This window comes from Protopterus annectens, chromosome 5.part0 (genome assembly GCF_019279795.1).
Source record: "Protopterus annectens isolate FY-2018-M chromosome 5.part0, PAN1.0, whole genome shotgun sequence".
NCBI lineage: Eukaryota > Metazoa > Chordata > Ceratodontiformes > Protopteridae > Protopterus > Protopterus annectens.
In genome coordinates this window covers 1456910252-1456927936 of record NC_056735.1, presented here as the reverse complement: position 1 = coordinate 1456927936, position 17685 = coordinate 1456910252, and the positions used below count along the sequence as shown (strand labels likewise).

The window sequence follows — 17685 nt, the reverse complement described above, 5'->3', positions numbered from 1 at the left end:
GCCTCAAACAGATGCCCTACGCAGACCATCTCAAAAAACTCCATCTTTACTTTGTCACATATCACCTACTCAGAGGCAATCTCTGCCTAACATACAAAGCTATGTCAAACCTAGAGCTGTTGGACATGCTCCACTTAAAGAAATCCCAATCCCTCCAAGCTACATGCTCTATGGATCTAAACCTTGTCACCACAATAAACAGAACATGCTGGAGGGATAGATTCCTGTCCCAGAGACTTTCCATACTCTGGAACAGACTACCTATGTCAAACAGAGCTCCTCATTAGCACTCTTCAAGAAAAATCTTGATGATTGGATGGGAAATAGGAAATTCACCCCAGGGATCACTTCTGTGGCTCTGCTCGACAGGGGCACAGGAAAAATACATTTTCTTGGCTGGCGAAAGCCAGGCTACCTTTGGCTAGGCTTATATAGGCCCTAGGGCTAATAGCCTAATACCTACCTATGAACTTATAATAACCCCTGCCAGAGAGTTGGCAAGCTCCTTAAGTCCTTTTGCAACCTCGTGAAGTGTGCCAAATAGTTCAGCGATCAGATGATAAACATCTCTGAAGCATACACTCACTTCCCAAATCTGTCCAATGCCCTAGACTCCCAGTTAGGGGGGGTGGACGTGCGTTCCTTTGTCACTGTCACCACCATGACCAACTGGTACACCCTTGCTTCAATGCTCTGTCCTGACTGGTGGAGCCAGAATCCTGTCAGGTCTTTTGGGGATTGGCTTGATCATATCAGGCTCCTTCCACACCTGATAAGACACAAGGTCGGTAAGGTTATCAGCTGGTGGAGTGACCCAGGAGATAGATGGGCTAGTCCCAAAGGCTGGCATTAGCACTTACTCCTCAGGAATCGTGTTTTGGGCAGACCAACCACCCTTCTGCCTTAGGATCTCAAGAATATCTCCAAAAGAGACATCAGGTGGTGGCTTGGGAGACCCTCTCACTCATCAAAGTCAATGTCCTTGGTGACAAACTCCTAGGGGGAGTCCAAGTGCTTCCTCTTGCACGTTTTCTTTGTTGGTGTATTTCGAAGAAGTGCCAGAAGAAATAACCAGTCTGGGTAGACTGGAAGTTTCAGGTCGGCTGTCCCACTGAAGTGGAGTAATGAGGATCACAGGGTGCAGTCAGAAGAGGTCAGGTTTGGATCCCAGGAGGAAGAGCCCACCTGCTCTGCCGGAGCAGAGAGCACCCGCTTCACAACCCTGAACAGCAACCAGAGAGAATGAAGGCACCGGAGCAGAGAAAAGTAGATTTTGGCCTGTTACCTCCACCCACTCTGAGGGCTGAACACCAGAACCGGAAGCCAGAGTACAGCTGTCAAATGCCAAAGCTCTGAGAGGAAGAGACAGCAGCGAAACCCCCCAAGTCGATCCCATCCCTCTGGACCCGACCTGGAAGTTTTGGCTCTGAGAATCATCTGTATCCAAAGACGGCACACTCAGAGAAGTAGTTGGATCCGACACAGATGGACTCGGAGCTGGGAGCTTAAAACCGCAGGTCAGGAAGCAAACATAGTGGGGGAGTGAAAGGATGTTGTTCCTGATCCAAGGGGAGTAGGAACTGAGATGACTTCTCTTCACGGAGCATTTTCAGAAGAATCTTGTCATCTGCTCCACATCCTCATCCGTGACACTTAAGGAGGAGCAAGTAGAGTACACTGAGGGTGGTATAGAGCACCGCACTATTAAAAAAAAAAAAGCTCTGGGGTTGAACCCATCACATACTAAACATTCCAGGTCCAAATGAGGACTGAAACAGTACACACACACTACAGCTGGAAGTCAGAGAACAGCACTTTGTGCCCACACTGGTCACACTACAAACTACAGATATATATTTCTAGCAGACTAGAAAAAGGGGAGAAGAAATACCAACTATAGTACCCAAATAATTGCACCACATTGTAACAGAAAAAAGGGGGAAAAATACCAACAATGGTAATCACAACACTACACTAGCGTGTAAAAGGGGTAGGAAAGGGGACACTACAATAGAAATATTAGAAACTAAAAAAGATGTATCGCACCAAATAGAAAACCAAAAGGTAATGAAAAGGAAAAAACTCACTTACCTTAACTGTAGTTCAAGAGCCAAGGCAACCACGTCTATGCACGAAAGTGGCAAATGAGATCTAAAGGAGGTGTGGCTTACAGCATTATTAGTAGGAAGGGAGCTCAAGAGTTTTTTGGCAGCTGAGAAGTAGCAGAACGGCTAAGTCGGATCAGAGTCCCAATGGTTAAGAAAGAATTGACATCAGATCACACATTATAATGCATTAATTTATCAGTCATGTACAGAATTTATCAAGTGCTAAGTATCCAGATATTATATGCCATGTACTGCTTTATTAGCATCTGAACAGGACAACAGTATGTCCTCCAGTTTTAGCAAGCATTATAGGTTATTGTCGCTTACTAGTAATAAAGTAGCACAATCACTTGTAAAGAAGTTTGCAACTTCATCACAATGCATAGTTAAAGCAGTAGCGTACTTTGACTGCTGATCCTACGTTTTGGCCAAATTAGAAATGCATCTGCAAACCTGTGTACAAAGCAAAAAATCTGCAATATACTTTACAGTAAAATCACAAGGCCATTTGCAAACATACAAGCACAGCAGCTTATAGAAAAAAAAACTGTAGTAAATTTATAAAATGTAGTATTACCTTCAGTTAAATTCAGTCACTACCTTTCCTGAAGACTACACATCTGCTTTATTTAGTTAGATGCTTTGTGAATACTTTAATACAAGAATAACGGTTTGCCCCTTTATGGAACTTGCAGCAGAACATTTGCTGGCCATCAAAAGGTGAACATGTATATAATACATTAACCAGCATTTTTTTCAACTTTCATGGGCAAATGTAAACATATACCATAAATGAACATGACAACAGCATTCTGTAACTTAAAGCCAGTGTCAAAATGCATCGCTAGCATACAGCTTTCCAAGTCTATATTCATGTTTTTATCTCCAGTACTTTTTGTCAAATAGGCCAGTTCATTTTTCCATCACATGACCGTGTACATTTTAACTGTTCTCACAGAAGTCAAGTGACGAGTTTATAAGAACATTTAAAGGGACAGGCTGTCATACTATGCTTGGTTTTGATGCAGCACTTCTCAGCCCATGTGCAAAACAAACTGTGCCAATTTAGATTTTTTTCCGCAGGTCACAGATCTGCGATTTTGGACATTTAATAAGTCTACAGGCACTGGAAGCTGACTTGCTGATATGAGAAAAAGCAACTTTCAAAGTAGTAACTAGGATTCCATTTTCTATAACTCTTCCAGTGTCTCCAACGGTAGCACTACAGACCCTGTACATAAAAGGCTGTTGTGCAATCAGCAGGGGCAATACACAGTCAACCTGTGTGCCAAAGCTTTTAGTGATTCAACAAGATTTGATGGTCTTGCAATCACTGCGAAGCTGATGTACACCAATTGCACATGCAAAACACCACAGTTCCAAAAGTACATGATTCGGCAAGGCAGTGAATGCCACTGAATTATAGGCTAGTCCCCATGGGATAACCTATGGGGGAGCAGTCATACACAGCACAATGGTATAAACTGACAGCGTAGTGGTCCTTAGTTAATATGATGCTCTGCATACACGTCTAAAGACTCTGCCTGGATGCACTGGGCATGTTATCTCCTTAAACGTTTCTAACTGCTTTTGCCCGTTGGCTTCCTGAACCACAGAAGGGGCCAAGGTGGACTGACTACAGTTAGTTTCAAATGCGTCTCACACATTTCACATCCTATGCATAACTACTGTGTTTCTCAACACAAAACTTACTTCAGTTACAAAACTGCACACACTTCCTTTGGCATTCACAGAAAAAGGCCACAACTTCATGTCTCCCCAAGTACAGTTGTTAATTTTTTTGCTCAACAGACGGGGACAAAAACAATTGGGAGGGAAGGCCGAAAACCAGGGGCAGGTTTAAAATATAACTAATTCACTCAAAACGTTAGAGACAAAACAAATTTTGCATCAGCATGTACTTTCTGAACAAGCAGTATGAAACCCTAAGGTATGCATTACCAATAGGCTGCAATTCTGCATGATTTATCAGAAAAATCAACACTTCTAAGAGCGATGTGAAAAACATAAGGCAGAATCAGGGCAGTTGAGAGGTATGGATCCATACCACTGATGAAACATGCATATTGCAGGCTAAACCACATGTTTTAGTTTCCCTGCAGCAGACCACGTAGGACTTAACTTTGCTTACATATCTTAAATTAAACAGCCCGCCATGTTTATACATAAACAGCAACATTATCAACCCAAAGTCCTAAATATTTATAGCTGGGCAAACATTCAAAACGGACAGCACAGAGACAGGGAATGTAATGCCTGAAGGTAATTGAGGGGGGTGGGGTGGAGTTAGGAATAGTCAAAGGCAAATGTAATTTTATCAAAATGACACTAAAATGGAACATGCCAGAGGTAGCAGTGACAGGTCCTGTCCATACCATAAACTGTAATTTGTTTACGTTTTAGAAATGCAATGCCAACTTTGTTTAATTTCTGAAGAAATTCTCTGTAAAATTACATTTTTATTCTCTGTAGGTCTTGGAGCTTCTCTCCCCAGGCCTCCACTGAAAATGGGACTTTTTGTCCAGTCAGACTTTCCTTATAAACAAATGTACAATAAATAAATACATAGATAAAAACCCCCACGTCTTAGGAAAAAGTATGGACAAAATAAATAAAGCAACACTGAGAAAAAAATGGTACCCATACTGCTATTTGACTTTACAAAGCTGGAGTCCGTGTTCATGTTCTTTTCTGGAAGGCTCATCAGGCATGTACTGAATCCCCTGAAGCAACTTACTAACCTTTTTTTAACCATCCTTTTCATATCAGTTCAGTACTCAAAAACCTGGACAATGCTGCAAATGGTTCTACTCAGAACAACTTAAACACAAACAAGAACGACAAAAGACATATACTACTAAAATGATTAAATTATACAAGGATTGCCCATTAATATTCAAAAACGAACACGCCGATTATTGGCCAGCCCAGCCAGCATGTGTGTTGTTGTTGTGTCTTTCGGCTTTTCCTGGTCAGGGGTCGCCACAGCGGAACTCCGGTCCGCTAATGATTGGCAGTTGATTTTTACGTGCGTGTTGTAAATCCCAGAATATACCAACGGAAAAAGGTCCCGTCACCCAGACTTCTTTCCGTTCGTATATTCCATAACTTTTATTTTATTTATTTTTTAACAAAAAGTAAAAAAAAAAAAAAAAAAAATCTATAGTCCAGACTCCGGACATACCAGAGAGGCAGCATGGTGGAAATACAAAGAAAATCAGGTCTGTTATTTAAAACTAGAGACACATACCTGATTTTCTTTGCATTTCCTCCATTCTCTCTCTCCTACCCCTAAAGTAGCAGAAACTTTTTTTTTTTTTTTTGAGAAAAAAAAAGAACACAAAAATGAAGTAACGGAGACGCTTTTCTCCGCTGCTTCCTTTTCAAAGCATTGATGTACTGGGTATGCATGGGAACGCAAGTCCCATACGTATGCGCAGTACATTAAAACAAGGCAGCAGGATACCACCAGCTGCGAAGGACAGTATGGCGCCGTTAAAGACATTATTTAAGAAAAGTATTTTTTTCTTAAATAAGGTCATTGTTTAACAGCAATAACAGACTCCGTGGTTGTGGTATATTGAAATTTACCCACTGTTGGCTTTATTTAATCACTCGGGCTTCGCCCAAGTGATTAAACCACGCCAACCAAATCTTCAATATATCACACCAAACCAAATCTTCAATATATCACACCACGTTGTTGGTTATTTCAAGGTTTAATAACTGCAAGAGATTCTCTTCCGTCAAGGTTATGTAACTTCTGAGTGAGAAACATCACAGTAGTGGGAGTTGTTCATGGCGAGGGTAGCAATGGTGTTTGCTCCAATGGGGGAAAAAGTTGAGAAGCACCAATGAGGTAAAGGATGAGAAGCAACTGAATATCACATATTAAAAAAAACACAAAGTGTTTAAAGAACTACAGTAACCAACAATTCCCTCTGAATTTTTAACATCTTTTCTTTGATTTTCCCCACGGCATGTCACTTCTTGAACCCACAGCTATTCTTTTTGCTCTCATACCACTGCTCCCAGTGCTGCTTACACTTGTTACCCAACAGGAAAAATACATTGCTGCTTCCTCAATAACAGCACGTGATGGGGCTGCAAGAAGGGGCCATCCATGACTGGTACTAACGAACAGTGGGGTAATGGTCACCATTTTAAGTGAGGAATCCTACAGGAATGCATCACATGCAGCTACCACTGGGCCCAGCATGCCTAGATACTTCAGCACAAGCATTCCCACTACTGTTTGCTCCCATCATGAGATCTGCTTATTATGCACCGCTATACTCCCAGCCACCGTCAGCAGCTAGCAACACTGTGCCAAAGTCAACATCCAGCAACAGACGGCCAGTCCCTTGACAGCTCAGTCTACTGTTCTGTTGGACTCCTTCGATACCAGATGTTCCAAAGGATAGCCAAAATCAGTGGTAGCAAAGCCAGGTGTAAATACCTCATGCAGCACAGATGCCCAAATTTTGTCTTAAAAAATATATATCTTTCATATATTTTGAAAATAATGCAAAGGGATACTTCTGTGAATTAAATTTACAAATTGCTTTCTATCACACATTTCATTTTCATGTACCAGCAATCATGCCAAAATATTTTGGTGAGCTGCTTTTACCACTGCTGCAAAGTCCAAAGCAACAGTTTGACTGTGCATCTAGAACCCAGCCTTAGCTTGCAAGAAATCCAATCTTTTTTCTAAATTCGTTAACTCGTAACAGGGGAAATTTAGTCCCCAGAAGTTAATAGGAGATCAAATTTCACTGATTAGAGAGAGAAATTGCCAAACTCCAGTTTCACTTTCTGCACAAAGCACTGCTAAAACAGCAATACAAACCCGCAAAAATATCTTTCATCAAAACCTTTTCATTTTGCAAGATTTTACAATTGTATCTCCTATGTCTTAAGACTCTGTAAATATGTTCATGACCACAAGCACAACCCTTCATGCTTCCCATAAGCAACTGTTCCACGTGCCTTTTCATCCGACCATCACTCTTCATACATCTGACCCACAAAACATGAAGCTGAATTTCTCCTAGCTGTCATTTTTCTTTCTGTTCATTCAGACACAATGAACACACCAAGGCATGTAGAAGCACAAAAATAAATGCAAAGCAACAAGTCTGGATGACCTCAAGGAACCTTATCAAGCCTTCCACAGCTGTATACAGCAACAGAGTCAGCCCACTGGGCCTCAATGCTGTACACTAACAAACATGCCAAACTGGTACCCATACTTACAGCTGAAAAGATGGGCTTGATTCGGGTATACTGCTTCTTTGATGCTACATGCCATGTAGTGAATGGCTGGCATGACCGTTTACTGATGTACTGCTAGATGACAAAAGGGCATTATTTATTCCGTTGTTAACCAGTGGGCAATGACTTATTCAGGACTATTTTTCAACCAAAACCTGGGACACAAAATGTATAGTAGATATAATACATAACGAAGTACCAGATTACACCACAGCCAGTGCAAAAAAAAAAAAATACATGTTGCTTGATACACTTCACTTGGACAGAGGTAGACTACACCATTTCTTCTTCCAAAGTGGGCAAAGAAAACAGATTTGTCCTGAAGTGTTCAAGCAAAAGGTATTGTATGGATTAAGAAACGTGGAAAGTTTAAATAGGTTAAAAGAGTAAAGAAATGCAGAAAAAGGCAATAAGAAATGAAAGAAAGCTTCTTTGGATATTACAGGGGGAAGAAAAAACAGCAAAGGAAAGAAAAGAAATTTCGAAAGGAAAAAAAAAAACAGCTGTGAAAATTTTACAGGTATTATGCATGGATGTTCAAGGCAACAGACATGATTACCAATCTGAGAAGGCAGGGGAGGAGTTGGGGAAAGAATCTCTGAGCAGATGACATCTGATGAAGGGTAAAGGCAATATCAGGTCTGAAAGAGGAAAAGGACTGAGGACACATGGAGTTCCAGCTACAGCCCTTAACAAGGCTGCTGAGGTTGCAGTAAGATCTGTGGCTGAACAGGTCACTTAGCGATGGTGCCCATACACAAAAGTGTTGAAATCTTCCCATAACTACAGGCCACGCCAGCCACGCATCAGTGCTCAGAAAAGCTACTGAAAGTCCTGAAGCTAAGGCTTACAAGGTCTGTGGAGCAGAATAAGCTGCTCAACAAATTCCAGTACAGATTCGCAGCCAGTATGTTTTCCTGCTCTGAAATTATCCCGTTTACGATACTGTTTTTTCTGCTCACCTCAGTGGTGGCCTGTTTGTGTGTTCAATAAGTGCTTAATAAAAGTTTTGGCCTCGGTCCTAAACCGTAGGCTCCTTCCAAGGATGACAGGGATAGCAGGGCAGAGTAGGAGGAGCAAGACTGAAATAGAGTAAAGAGAAAGTAGGATGCAATACAAAGTCACGAGAGGACAACATGACAGGATATGGGAAGAAAAGAGCACTGCTAGAGGCTACAATTTTAGCAGAAGTCTGAGTCATAGCTGCAAAACTGCCTCACTGGCCCCGATGTCCTTGACCTTACAGTGGCCTTTGGAATCCAAAGGTATTTTGTGGGCATCTCTCTTTTGACTTTAGTGTAGTGTCTTCAAATGATCTGGACAGCGCCACAGCAGTTCTTGACAAGGTACACTACTTTTTCTTATTCAAGTGGTCTTGGAGATTTGACTCGACAGCTTTCTGCTCGACTACAACACAATAAGTACAGGAAGCATGGTTGTGCTTCATCCCTGAGAAAAACACACACTAAAATTTGACGTCTTTGTGTGACATTTGCTTCCTATAAAGTAAAACGATTACTAATTTTACACACTAGAATCTACAGTCTCTGCCATTCAAAATATCTCAAAGCCAACTGTAGACTTTTCTTTGACAGGATACTTATCTATACTTTTGAAACTGGACCAAATCAGACTAATTATATATTTAGCAACTCACACTGAACTCCTCTCATATCATTGCAAAAAAAAAAAAAAAAAAAAAGACTGTGTGGGTGGGAAATCTTTTACATTACAGGAAAGGTGACCCCCCTCAAAACACACACACACACACACACACACACACACACACACACACACACACACACACACACACACACACAGAGGGGGGAGGGGTGCTAAGCTCAGGAAATCAGCCTCAAGTGTTCGTGTCATCTCTGCTGCAAGAATGAACAACAGACTAAACACAAGATTAATGAACAGTCAGTTATTACCAAACTGGTAACAGCAAAAGTCACTGCTAAGACTATTTAAAACAATCACAATGCATATACAAACTGCAGTCATGTTCACAGTACAATTACCTCTTGTGTAACAAGTACTATGTCAGCCCCAAAATAGTTAAATCAGAGAAGTATTAAACAGCAACTTCTGCTCACAACAGTATTCAATGTTATTTCTATACTCACGGCTTTGAATATGCTTATTCAGCAAGAGGACAGTGCAATCTCGTTTCCTGGAAGCCAACATACTCAAACTAGCTGAAACACAAGCAAGCAAAATACAAGACTCAGGAAATCAGACTGCATTCAGCCCTCTGAATCACTCAGCTCCATTATCTCATTAAGGAGGGCAGATGGGCAGGGGTTAAACAACATACAGCAATTTCCACAGTTGATATGCAGTGAATGGCTCTCCATTTGCTGGTCTTTTGATTATACGTTGCACAGTGCAGATAAAATGCCAGCAGCAGAGGAAAACAATGGAATGTCCGTCATCATTATACTATCTCCTCAATAACATGGCAGAAAGCTAACCACAACCATGTATTTCAGGCTAACTACAGCTATTCATATCAGCAGCTGGAGGAGGTTAAGGGTGTACACTCACTAATCACTTCAACTATAAATACAATTTTAAGTTCACTTATATGGACACACTTTCCACACACAGTCTATAATCTCAACATGAAAGAATGAACTCCTAAGTCAGATGTGAGGGTAAGGGAACCTGCTTAACAAGACAATGGAAAAAACACTACCTTGCTTCTTGGCAAAGTGCTTGAAACATGCTTTTCACAGAAGTGTCACTGCAAGGGTGGTTTAGGAACTTCCCCTTACCCCAATATGCAACGGCATTCACAGTTCCTTACATATGCCTGAGGAGCACAGGCTATGTCCCCTATCAGAAAGGAAGATTTTTTTGCTTACTGCATTTTTTCAATCAAAACTACTAATGTTTATACTGCTTTTAAACCGTCATTCAAGAAACAATTTATATACACCTGTTCAAGCTGCACTGGGCACAAGCCTTACTATTCAAAATACTGCGACTCAGTAAACAAATCACGCACAACTTTAAAATGAGCAATAAAAAAAGGAATCACCATGCAGACGTGGTTTGATTTCTCATGAGGCCCAGCTGCACACAGATACTTACTAAAATAAAAAAAAAAAAAAAAGTTGTGGATCCTCCCCCCACTACTACTTAGACCTCTGCCTCTTGAACGTCTCCAGTGACATATTCCACTTCTGCCTCTCTCTTTACTTGTTGACAGAATGCAATACTGAATGGCCTCTTTGGAACATTCAAGCTTCTTTTAAAGGGAAAATCATTACCCACAAAGCTAAACAAACTGGCCAAGGTCAATGTTTGTGTTGAAACCTGGGCTTGAATCCCTTTGCAAGTTTTTCAACATTACAATTTAAGCCCTGTGAGGCAGTCTTCATATATGTAGAGGACTGAGACCTTAAACACAAAACTAAGACATCCTTTATTTACTACTTGTAGCTATTAGTCCCAAGCATGTCCAAATTATTCTCCCAGAATCCAGCTACTTTTCTGCCTTTCATCCCACTACCACCACCACCCACCAATGAATTCCTCCACTGCCCAAATCCCTCAGAATTTACTATAAATGTATAGCTTCAAGAATCCGAGTAGACTCAAACAGTTCACCACAAAAATCAAATGCAATACTTTCCTCACTATCGGTGCCTCCTGGGACAATTATGACCACACAGTTTTCTCAGCACTGATTCTCTTCAATATCAAACAGCAAACTACTCCTTCACCTACTAAATACAGATTCAGACTTGGCCGAGTTGGGCAACATCTACTACAAACAGCTAATGATACATAGACAATTCATCTTCCTTCTGCAACCAAAGTCAGTTCTATACAGCAAAAAAATCACCACCACATCCCACAATGCCAGCCACCTCACATCTACTATGTTAGGGACATCAATAAGGTTTCTAAATGTGGTTCTCACTTTTTTCCCCTCAAACAAATGTCTGCACAACTCTTCCCAGTTTCTGTAAAGTGGTTTCATGCCCCATACCATAAGATGGGGTGTAGCAAACACTGTACAACAGACATCAGTCTGGTATGATGAGGACATATACAATGTTAAAATAAACACATGCACAAAACAAAGTTTTAGAAATGCTTTCCATAAGTACAGATGACAAAGCATATCTGCTACATTATACACAGCTAGTTAAAAAAAAAAGAATGATCGATATTGTAAACTAGAAGAGGAGCATTTAACAAAAAATTCCCTCACCTGACAACGTTTGGATGCTCAAACTGTTCTAACCGCTTCAGCAAGGCGACTTCTCTTAGTGTTGACAGGGGTAGCCCATCTTCATTGGTTTGTACACGGACATTTTTCAAGGCCACAAACTTTCCACTCTGCAGGTCTCTGGCTTTGTATACAGTGCCATAAGCCCCTCCACCAATTTCTGCCACCGGTTCGTACTGAATTTTAACTTCCTGTGCCATTATCACTGGAAGCTGCCAGATGATAGGCCGAGAACACAGCTATCCTGTATAAAACATATACATATTTAACATACAACAGTTAACATTTTAAGTCATTTATTAATTTTAAAACTAACCTTTGATGCTACAACAGAAGAAACTGTGTAATGTAACACACAGATTATGTAAATATCAGTATTTATCACACAAAAAGTTACTGCTACAAGTAAGGATTGACCAACTAGTTATCTGGGAAACAAGGCACTGCACAAAAAACCCATAGACTGATACCTGGCAGCAGACAACACAGGAGGTCATTCTATAGTGATCCTTACAATTTCTGGGAGAACAGAATGAGATCAGGTACTCACCTAATAATTACCTATTATACCATAAGCCACTATGCTCTAGTGGGATCTTCACTGACCAAGTATACTAAGCTCTAGCGGGATATTCACTGACCAAGTATACCACTTGTACTTCATATAAAAAAAGGAGTGGAGAGTCAGCTTTCCAGTAAGTTACTGAAATGGCTACACAATGTTTTTGGCTCCATCAGAAGATGCAGAACACAGTAAAAGTGAGATGGATGCACACCTGCTGCTGCACTCTGCATGAGAGCACATTTGACTATCGCCACTACAAAGCAGTCAGTTACCAAAAAGATCCAATCACACTTCCATGCAGATCAGCTCTACAATCCCTCAGTCCCCCCACCCCCAGCAAGCTGCTCCCAGAATTCAGCAGGTAAACTGTCAACCTGGGATGCAAACAGTGTGAAAGCTACCCTGCACCTTTGTGCCAGCAGCTGTAAGGCCTGAAGTTGTGGTACAAAGCTTAATATTTGACTGGGATACTGTATACAAACAAAAATCAGGCTTTGTCTGTTCTGTAGTACAAAAGGCAGAAGCCTTTGTAATCTCTCCAAATTCGTGAAGACATTACAGACAAAAGGCAGCACAGGAAGCAAAGTAGAGCAGAAAAAAATACAAAGAATTACTGATTTTCCATTCACTGCGGTGGTGGTGCTGCAGTAGCGTTGTCGCCTCACAGTTAGACGTTGCATGTTCGATTCTCAGTTAGAGCGTCTTCTGTGTGTCAACATGCATGAATGGGCGTTCCTTCATTAAAGGTTGTGCGTTAGGCCCGGCAAGCCAGCACGTAAAAATCTACTGCCAATCATTAGCAGACCGGAGTTCCGCTATGGCGACCCCTAACCGGGAGACTTAAGACTGATTTTCCGTTCACTCTTAAAGCATATAATTTTGAAACATCGCTAGGACTCCAGCTGCCACCATTTCAAATACCATTCATTTTACAAGTAAGGTAGCACTCGAAACAAAGAACTGCAACTTCTTTACAAAATAAAACAGTAAAAATCCAACCATTAAGGAAAAATATCAAATGCTTGAGAAGACCCACCTATCTTGCTTAAAGAAATACTCAACAACCTTATAAGCCTTCCAAGGAAATTGCATAAAATAATAAAATGGCAAGAACATCCCCTTGTAAGATTTACTAATGTAACATGTCAAATTATATCACTCTAGCAACCTTGGTAATACACCTTCTGGGGGGCAACTCCAAAAGAAAACACATTCCAAGTGCCTCAGAAAATGTTTACCAAGGTACTAGACCTATGCCACTGACAGTTTTACTCCCCAGAAGGTGTTTACCTACGAGTTAGGGTGGTGTAATTTGTGATTGTCCAATAAATGATATAAATGATAACTCACATTTCACTTTTTATTAATTGCGGAGACACTAATCGTATTACAGTAACCAGTTAAAACTGATAAAACATGCAAACTACTCGGAACCTTTGAATGACATAAGAAGTTCACAGCATCTCAAACAGCAAAATTGAAAATGGAAGGAGTTCTGACTCAAACTTCAAGTTCATCAACAGCATGAAACATACAAGTACCTAATGTGTTAGGCATACAACTGCTTTGAATAGCTTCTTAAAGTTCCATCCCCATTTCTCACCACTAAACTTAAACACTTTTAAAACCCTTTAAAAACGAACGGTGCAAATGATGTTTTATCTGTTCCCACTGCCTGGTGACTACAAGACCTTCTCTCAGTTAACTGGCCAACTGATTCCCCATTACTGGGGCAACAACCAGCCAAGAGTGTCTGTCAATGAAGCAGTCATCATGGTGGTTATCCTTGCTTCCCAGACATTCTCATTTGTGTCCAAGGGGGGATAGAGTGCAATGGGCCCTCGCAAAGCATACCTTCCACGTAATGTGATCACATGCTCCAGAGATCTCAACTGCATTACCACAATCAACAGAATGTGTTGGAGGGCCAGGTTCATAACCCAGAGACTGCCCATGTTATGGAATAGAGTTCCCATACATGTCAAACAGAGCACCTCACTGGCCCTCCAAGAGAAATCTTGATGAGTGGATGGGAAATAGAAAATTCATCCTGGGGATCACTCCAGTGGCTTTACTCGACAGAGGCACTGGGAACTAAGGTTGGGTGGCACGATGCCAGGGTAATCCTATGGACTAGGCTTGTAAAGGCTCCAGGGCCATTAGCCTAGTACACACCTATGAACTGATCATCTGGCCTTGCCCCCCCCCCCCCCCGAAGGGCAAACCCTTTCACATTATCCTGGCCCTCATTCGGGATTCTAGCTCAGAGTGTGCGCTCACAGGCTCACATCCCTGTCTGTCCTCCCCACAGAGAAGCAAGCAGGCTCAAGTCTCAGCATTCTTTTTCTCCCACTGTCAGCTCAACCCCATGATGTAGCCAGTCGATTTCCTGGTTTGTAGTCTCTCTACACCAACTGAGCTCACTCATGTTTTTATAACAGATTTTGTTTGGTGAACAGCAGCTTCCACAAACACCCCAAAAATCATTCCAAATCAATCTGTTTACAAAAACAAGTATACCTACTTGCACTAGTTTTATTGTGCATGCAATAACGATGCAGCTACGAACATGAGATATCTTCCACCATAATACAGCTACAATAAAGAAGTTGGCTTTCACTTAAAATCAGAAAGCACTAAACAATCTCAAAACAGCACACTGAAAAACACAAACATGTTTGATGAATGCAGTGAACCCGCATAGAGCAAACGCAGCATCTCACACAGCTCAAGGATAAGCATTCTACCCGAGCTAAACTACCCAAAGAGCACACAGAACTAGAATGACAGCCACCACTAAGTGTCCCCTCAGAACAGAGGAAGACGAGGAGGACATCTGATGCTCATTCATCAGTCCACCAGTTGTTCATCTGTTGCCTTAATGGTTGACCAGCTACTCAGTCCACTTCGCCAATGGTACAAATAAGCATTACCTCTCTGCCAATGGACAGACTACAACCAATGCACCTCCTTAAGCCTCATGTAAACTTAAGAATGGCAGTGTGTGTGTGCAACTCAGCTAGCCTCAGTGGCACAATTCATAAACAGCGCAACACAATGGAAGGTAAACAAGGACATATCATGTAACCTCACTTCACCCAAACATCCATCACAGTAGTCCAGTCAAACAGAAAACTGCACAGGTGTCACAACATAAGTTATTCTGCAGAGGGTTGAGCATCCCACGCAATCCCCAACTTTACTATCATTACTCCAAGTTCACTGTACCTTGATGAAAGGGCAACTACTGAAGTTAAAAACCTCTCTCAAGCATTCACAAGATATACTAACCTCAGTCTACCCATAACTTAACATAAAGCAAATATATGCAGCCTCGGTCTCATGAAACTCAAGTAGTGAAATGCAAGCAAATGAACTCAGGCCTTCACGTTCAGACAACTGTGACTGAGAAAATGTCAGTAACCAGTTAAACAATTCAAAGACAGCCTTGCAGCACACCTATGGTACAGGGAAAGTCAACAGTTGCTAAAGTACACCAGATTTAAAAAATGGGAAACAAAATAAGAAAAAAAAAAAAAAACACACACACACACACACACACACACACACACACACACACACACACACACACACACACACACACTTCAGATGAAGCTTTGATAAAAAGCAGTCAACAACTTGCTTCTCTCCTGCTGACCCCAGGACACAATGAATATCACAGTGAAGACATACATGCACCTCCATGGCCATCATCTTATGCGGCTCATTTCTATATACTGACACTCCCAAACCAAAAGACAGCATCCATGGGACCAGATGACATCCCGGGCTGTGTACTACATGAACTACAAAATGAACTGGCACCTCACCCAAGTGTCATGTTAAATCATAGCCTCACTTCAGGCTTCGTGCCACTGAATGGCGCACAGCTACAGTTATCCCACTCCACAAGGGGGGATCCAAATTGGATCCAGGGAACTACCGTCCCCCATCAGTCTGACGAGCCTGATCTGCATGGGCATGGAACACATTATCATGGAACTTATAAACAAAGACATTGGCAACCTTCAAAACACTGGAACCCACCCAGTTTGGGTTCATGAAGGGACGATCTTGTCTCCTGAACCTGATTGACTTCTTCAGATCAGTCTCCAGAGCTGTGGACAAGGGTAAGGCGGTCCACACAGCCTATTTGGACCTCACCAAGGCCTTCGACACCATCCCCCACTCTGCAATCATAGATAAAATTACTAAGCTGGGCATAACTCCTTACATCACTCGATGGACTGCCAACTGGCTTACTGACAGAACCCAGACTGTAAAAAATAGCCACCTCCAAATACAGCTCCAGACAAGTGGAGTACCTCAGGGTTCAGTCCTGGGACAACTCTTGTTTGGCATCTACTTCTCTGAAATACAGGCCAACAATAAGGGACTCTGGCTAACAAAGTTCACAGATGACTGCAAACTGGGAGCCATTACTGAATCCCCAACTGATGTGGATATTCTACAAAAGGGCCTTACAGAAACAGATGCTTGGTGCCAGAGCCATGGGCTCAAGCTTAATGCTGAGAAATGTATAGTTATCCCTCTAGGAAAAAACATGTACCCATGAATTACCACATAGGTGGAAGTACACTTAACACTGAAAGTATGATGAGAGGCTTGGGGACACAGGTGGACAGTTGTCTCATCACCAAGGGCTTTTCATTCAAAATAAAGGTCATTGTCCCACTGTACTCATCTCTCATTAGACCCATTATAGGAGTACAATGCCCCGTTTGGTATGTACCTCACAAGACATCTGCAACAGCTAAAAAGGCAGCAGAAATACCCCACTAAATGAATCACAGCCCTAAAGCAAAAGCCCTATGCTGACAGTCTTAAACTCCAGCTATACTCTGTGGCATACAGTCTACTCAGAGGCGATCTCTGCTTAACATGCAAGGCCATGTCAAACCCTGAGCTGCTGGACATGCTCCATTTAAAGAAATCCCAATCTCTCAGAGTCACGCGCTCCAGGGATCTAAGTCATCAGAAAACATGCTGGAGGGATAGGTTCCTGACCCAGAGACTCACCATACATGTCAAGCAGAACGCCTCCTTGGCCATATTCAAAAGGAACCTTAACAGTTGGATGGGAGATAGCAAATTCCCCCCGGGGATCACCCTGCTAGACAGGGGATCGCCCTGCTAGACAGGGGTCCAGGGAAGTAAATATTGTGGGAAGAAATATCCAGGGAATTGTTATTGCTAAGCTTGTATAGGCCCTAGGGCTCAAAGTCTAGTACCAACCTATGAACTAAAATAATACTGCAATAATTAAACATGAAATGAAAACACAGACCATTGAATCCACAATACCCTGTATTCCCCAGACACAGGTCAGTGGGGTTTCTTCCCTGTTGACTTCACTGCAAAAAAATAAAAGAAAGTTTAGTGGACTAAACATCCACCAATGAAGAGTTAGTAATGACATAGGACGAGGACATTTTATATAATATAATATA

General features: G+C 41.7%; 1 protein-coding gene across 3 annotated transcripts in view; it reads right to left on the bottom strand.

Annotated features, from left to right (window-relative positions):
- Positions 1 to 17685, bottom strand: part of CDK4 (cyclin dependent kinase 4) — a 357049-nt gene that overhangs the window by 280315 nt on the left and 59049 nt on the right. For 2 of the 3 annotated variants that reach the window (XM_044071272.1, XM_044071273.1), the window contains one exon: positions 11632 to 11893. In XM_044071272.1, coding sequence (XP_043927207.1) covers positions 11632 to 11849 — 218 coding nt within the window. In that variant the 5' untranslated portion in view covers positions 11850 to 11893. Of the gene's footprint in view, positions 1 to 9532; positions 9558 to 11631; positions 11894 to 17685 lie in introns of those variants that run through there. The other variant, XM_044071274.1, reaches the window with a different exon arrangement.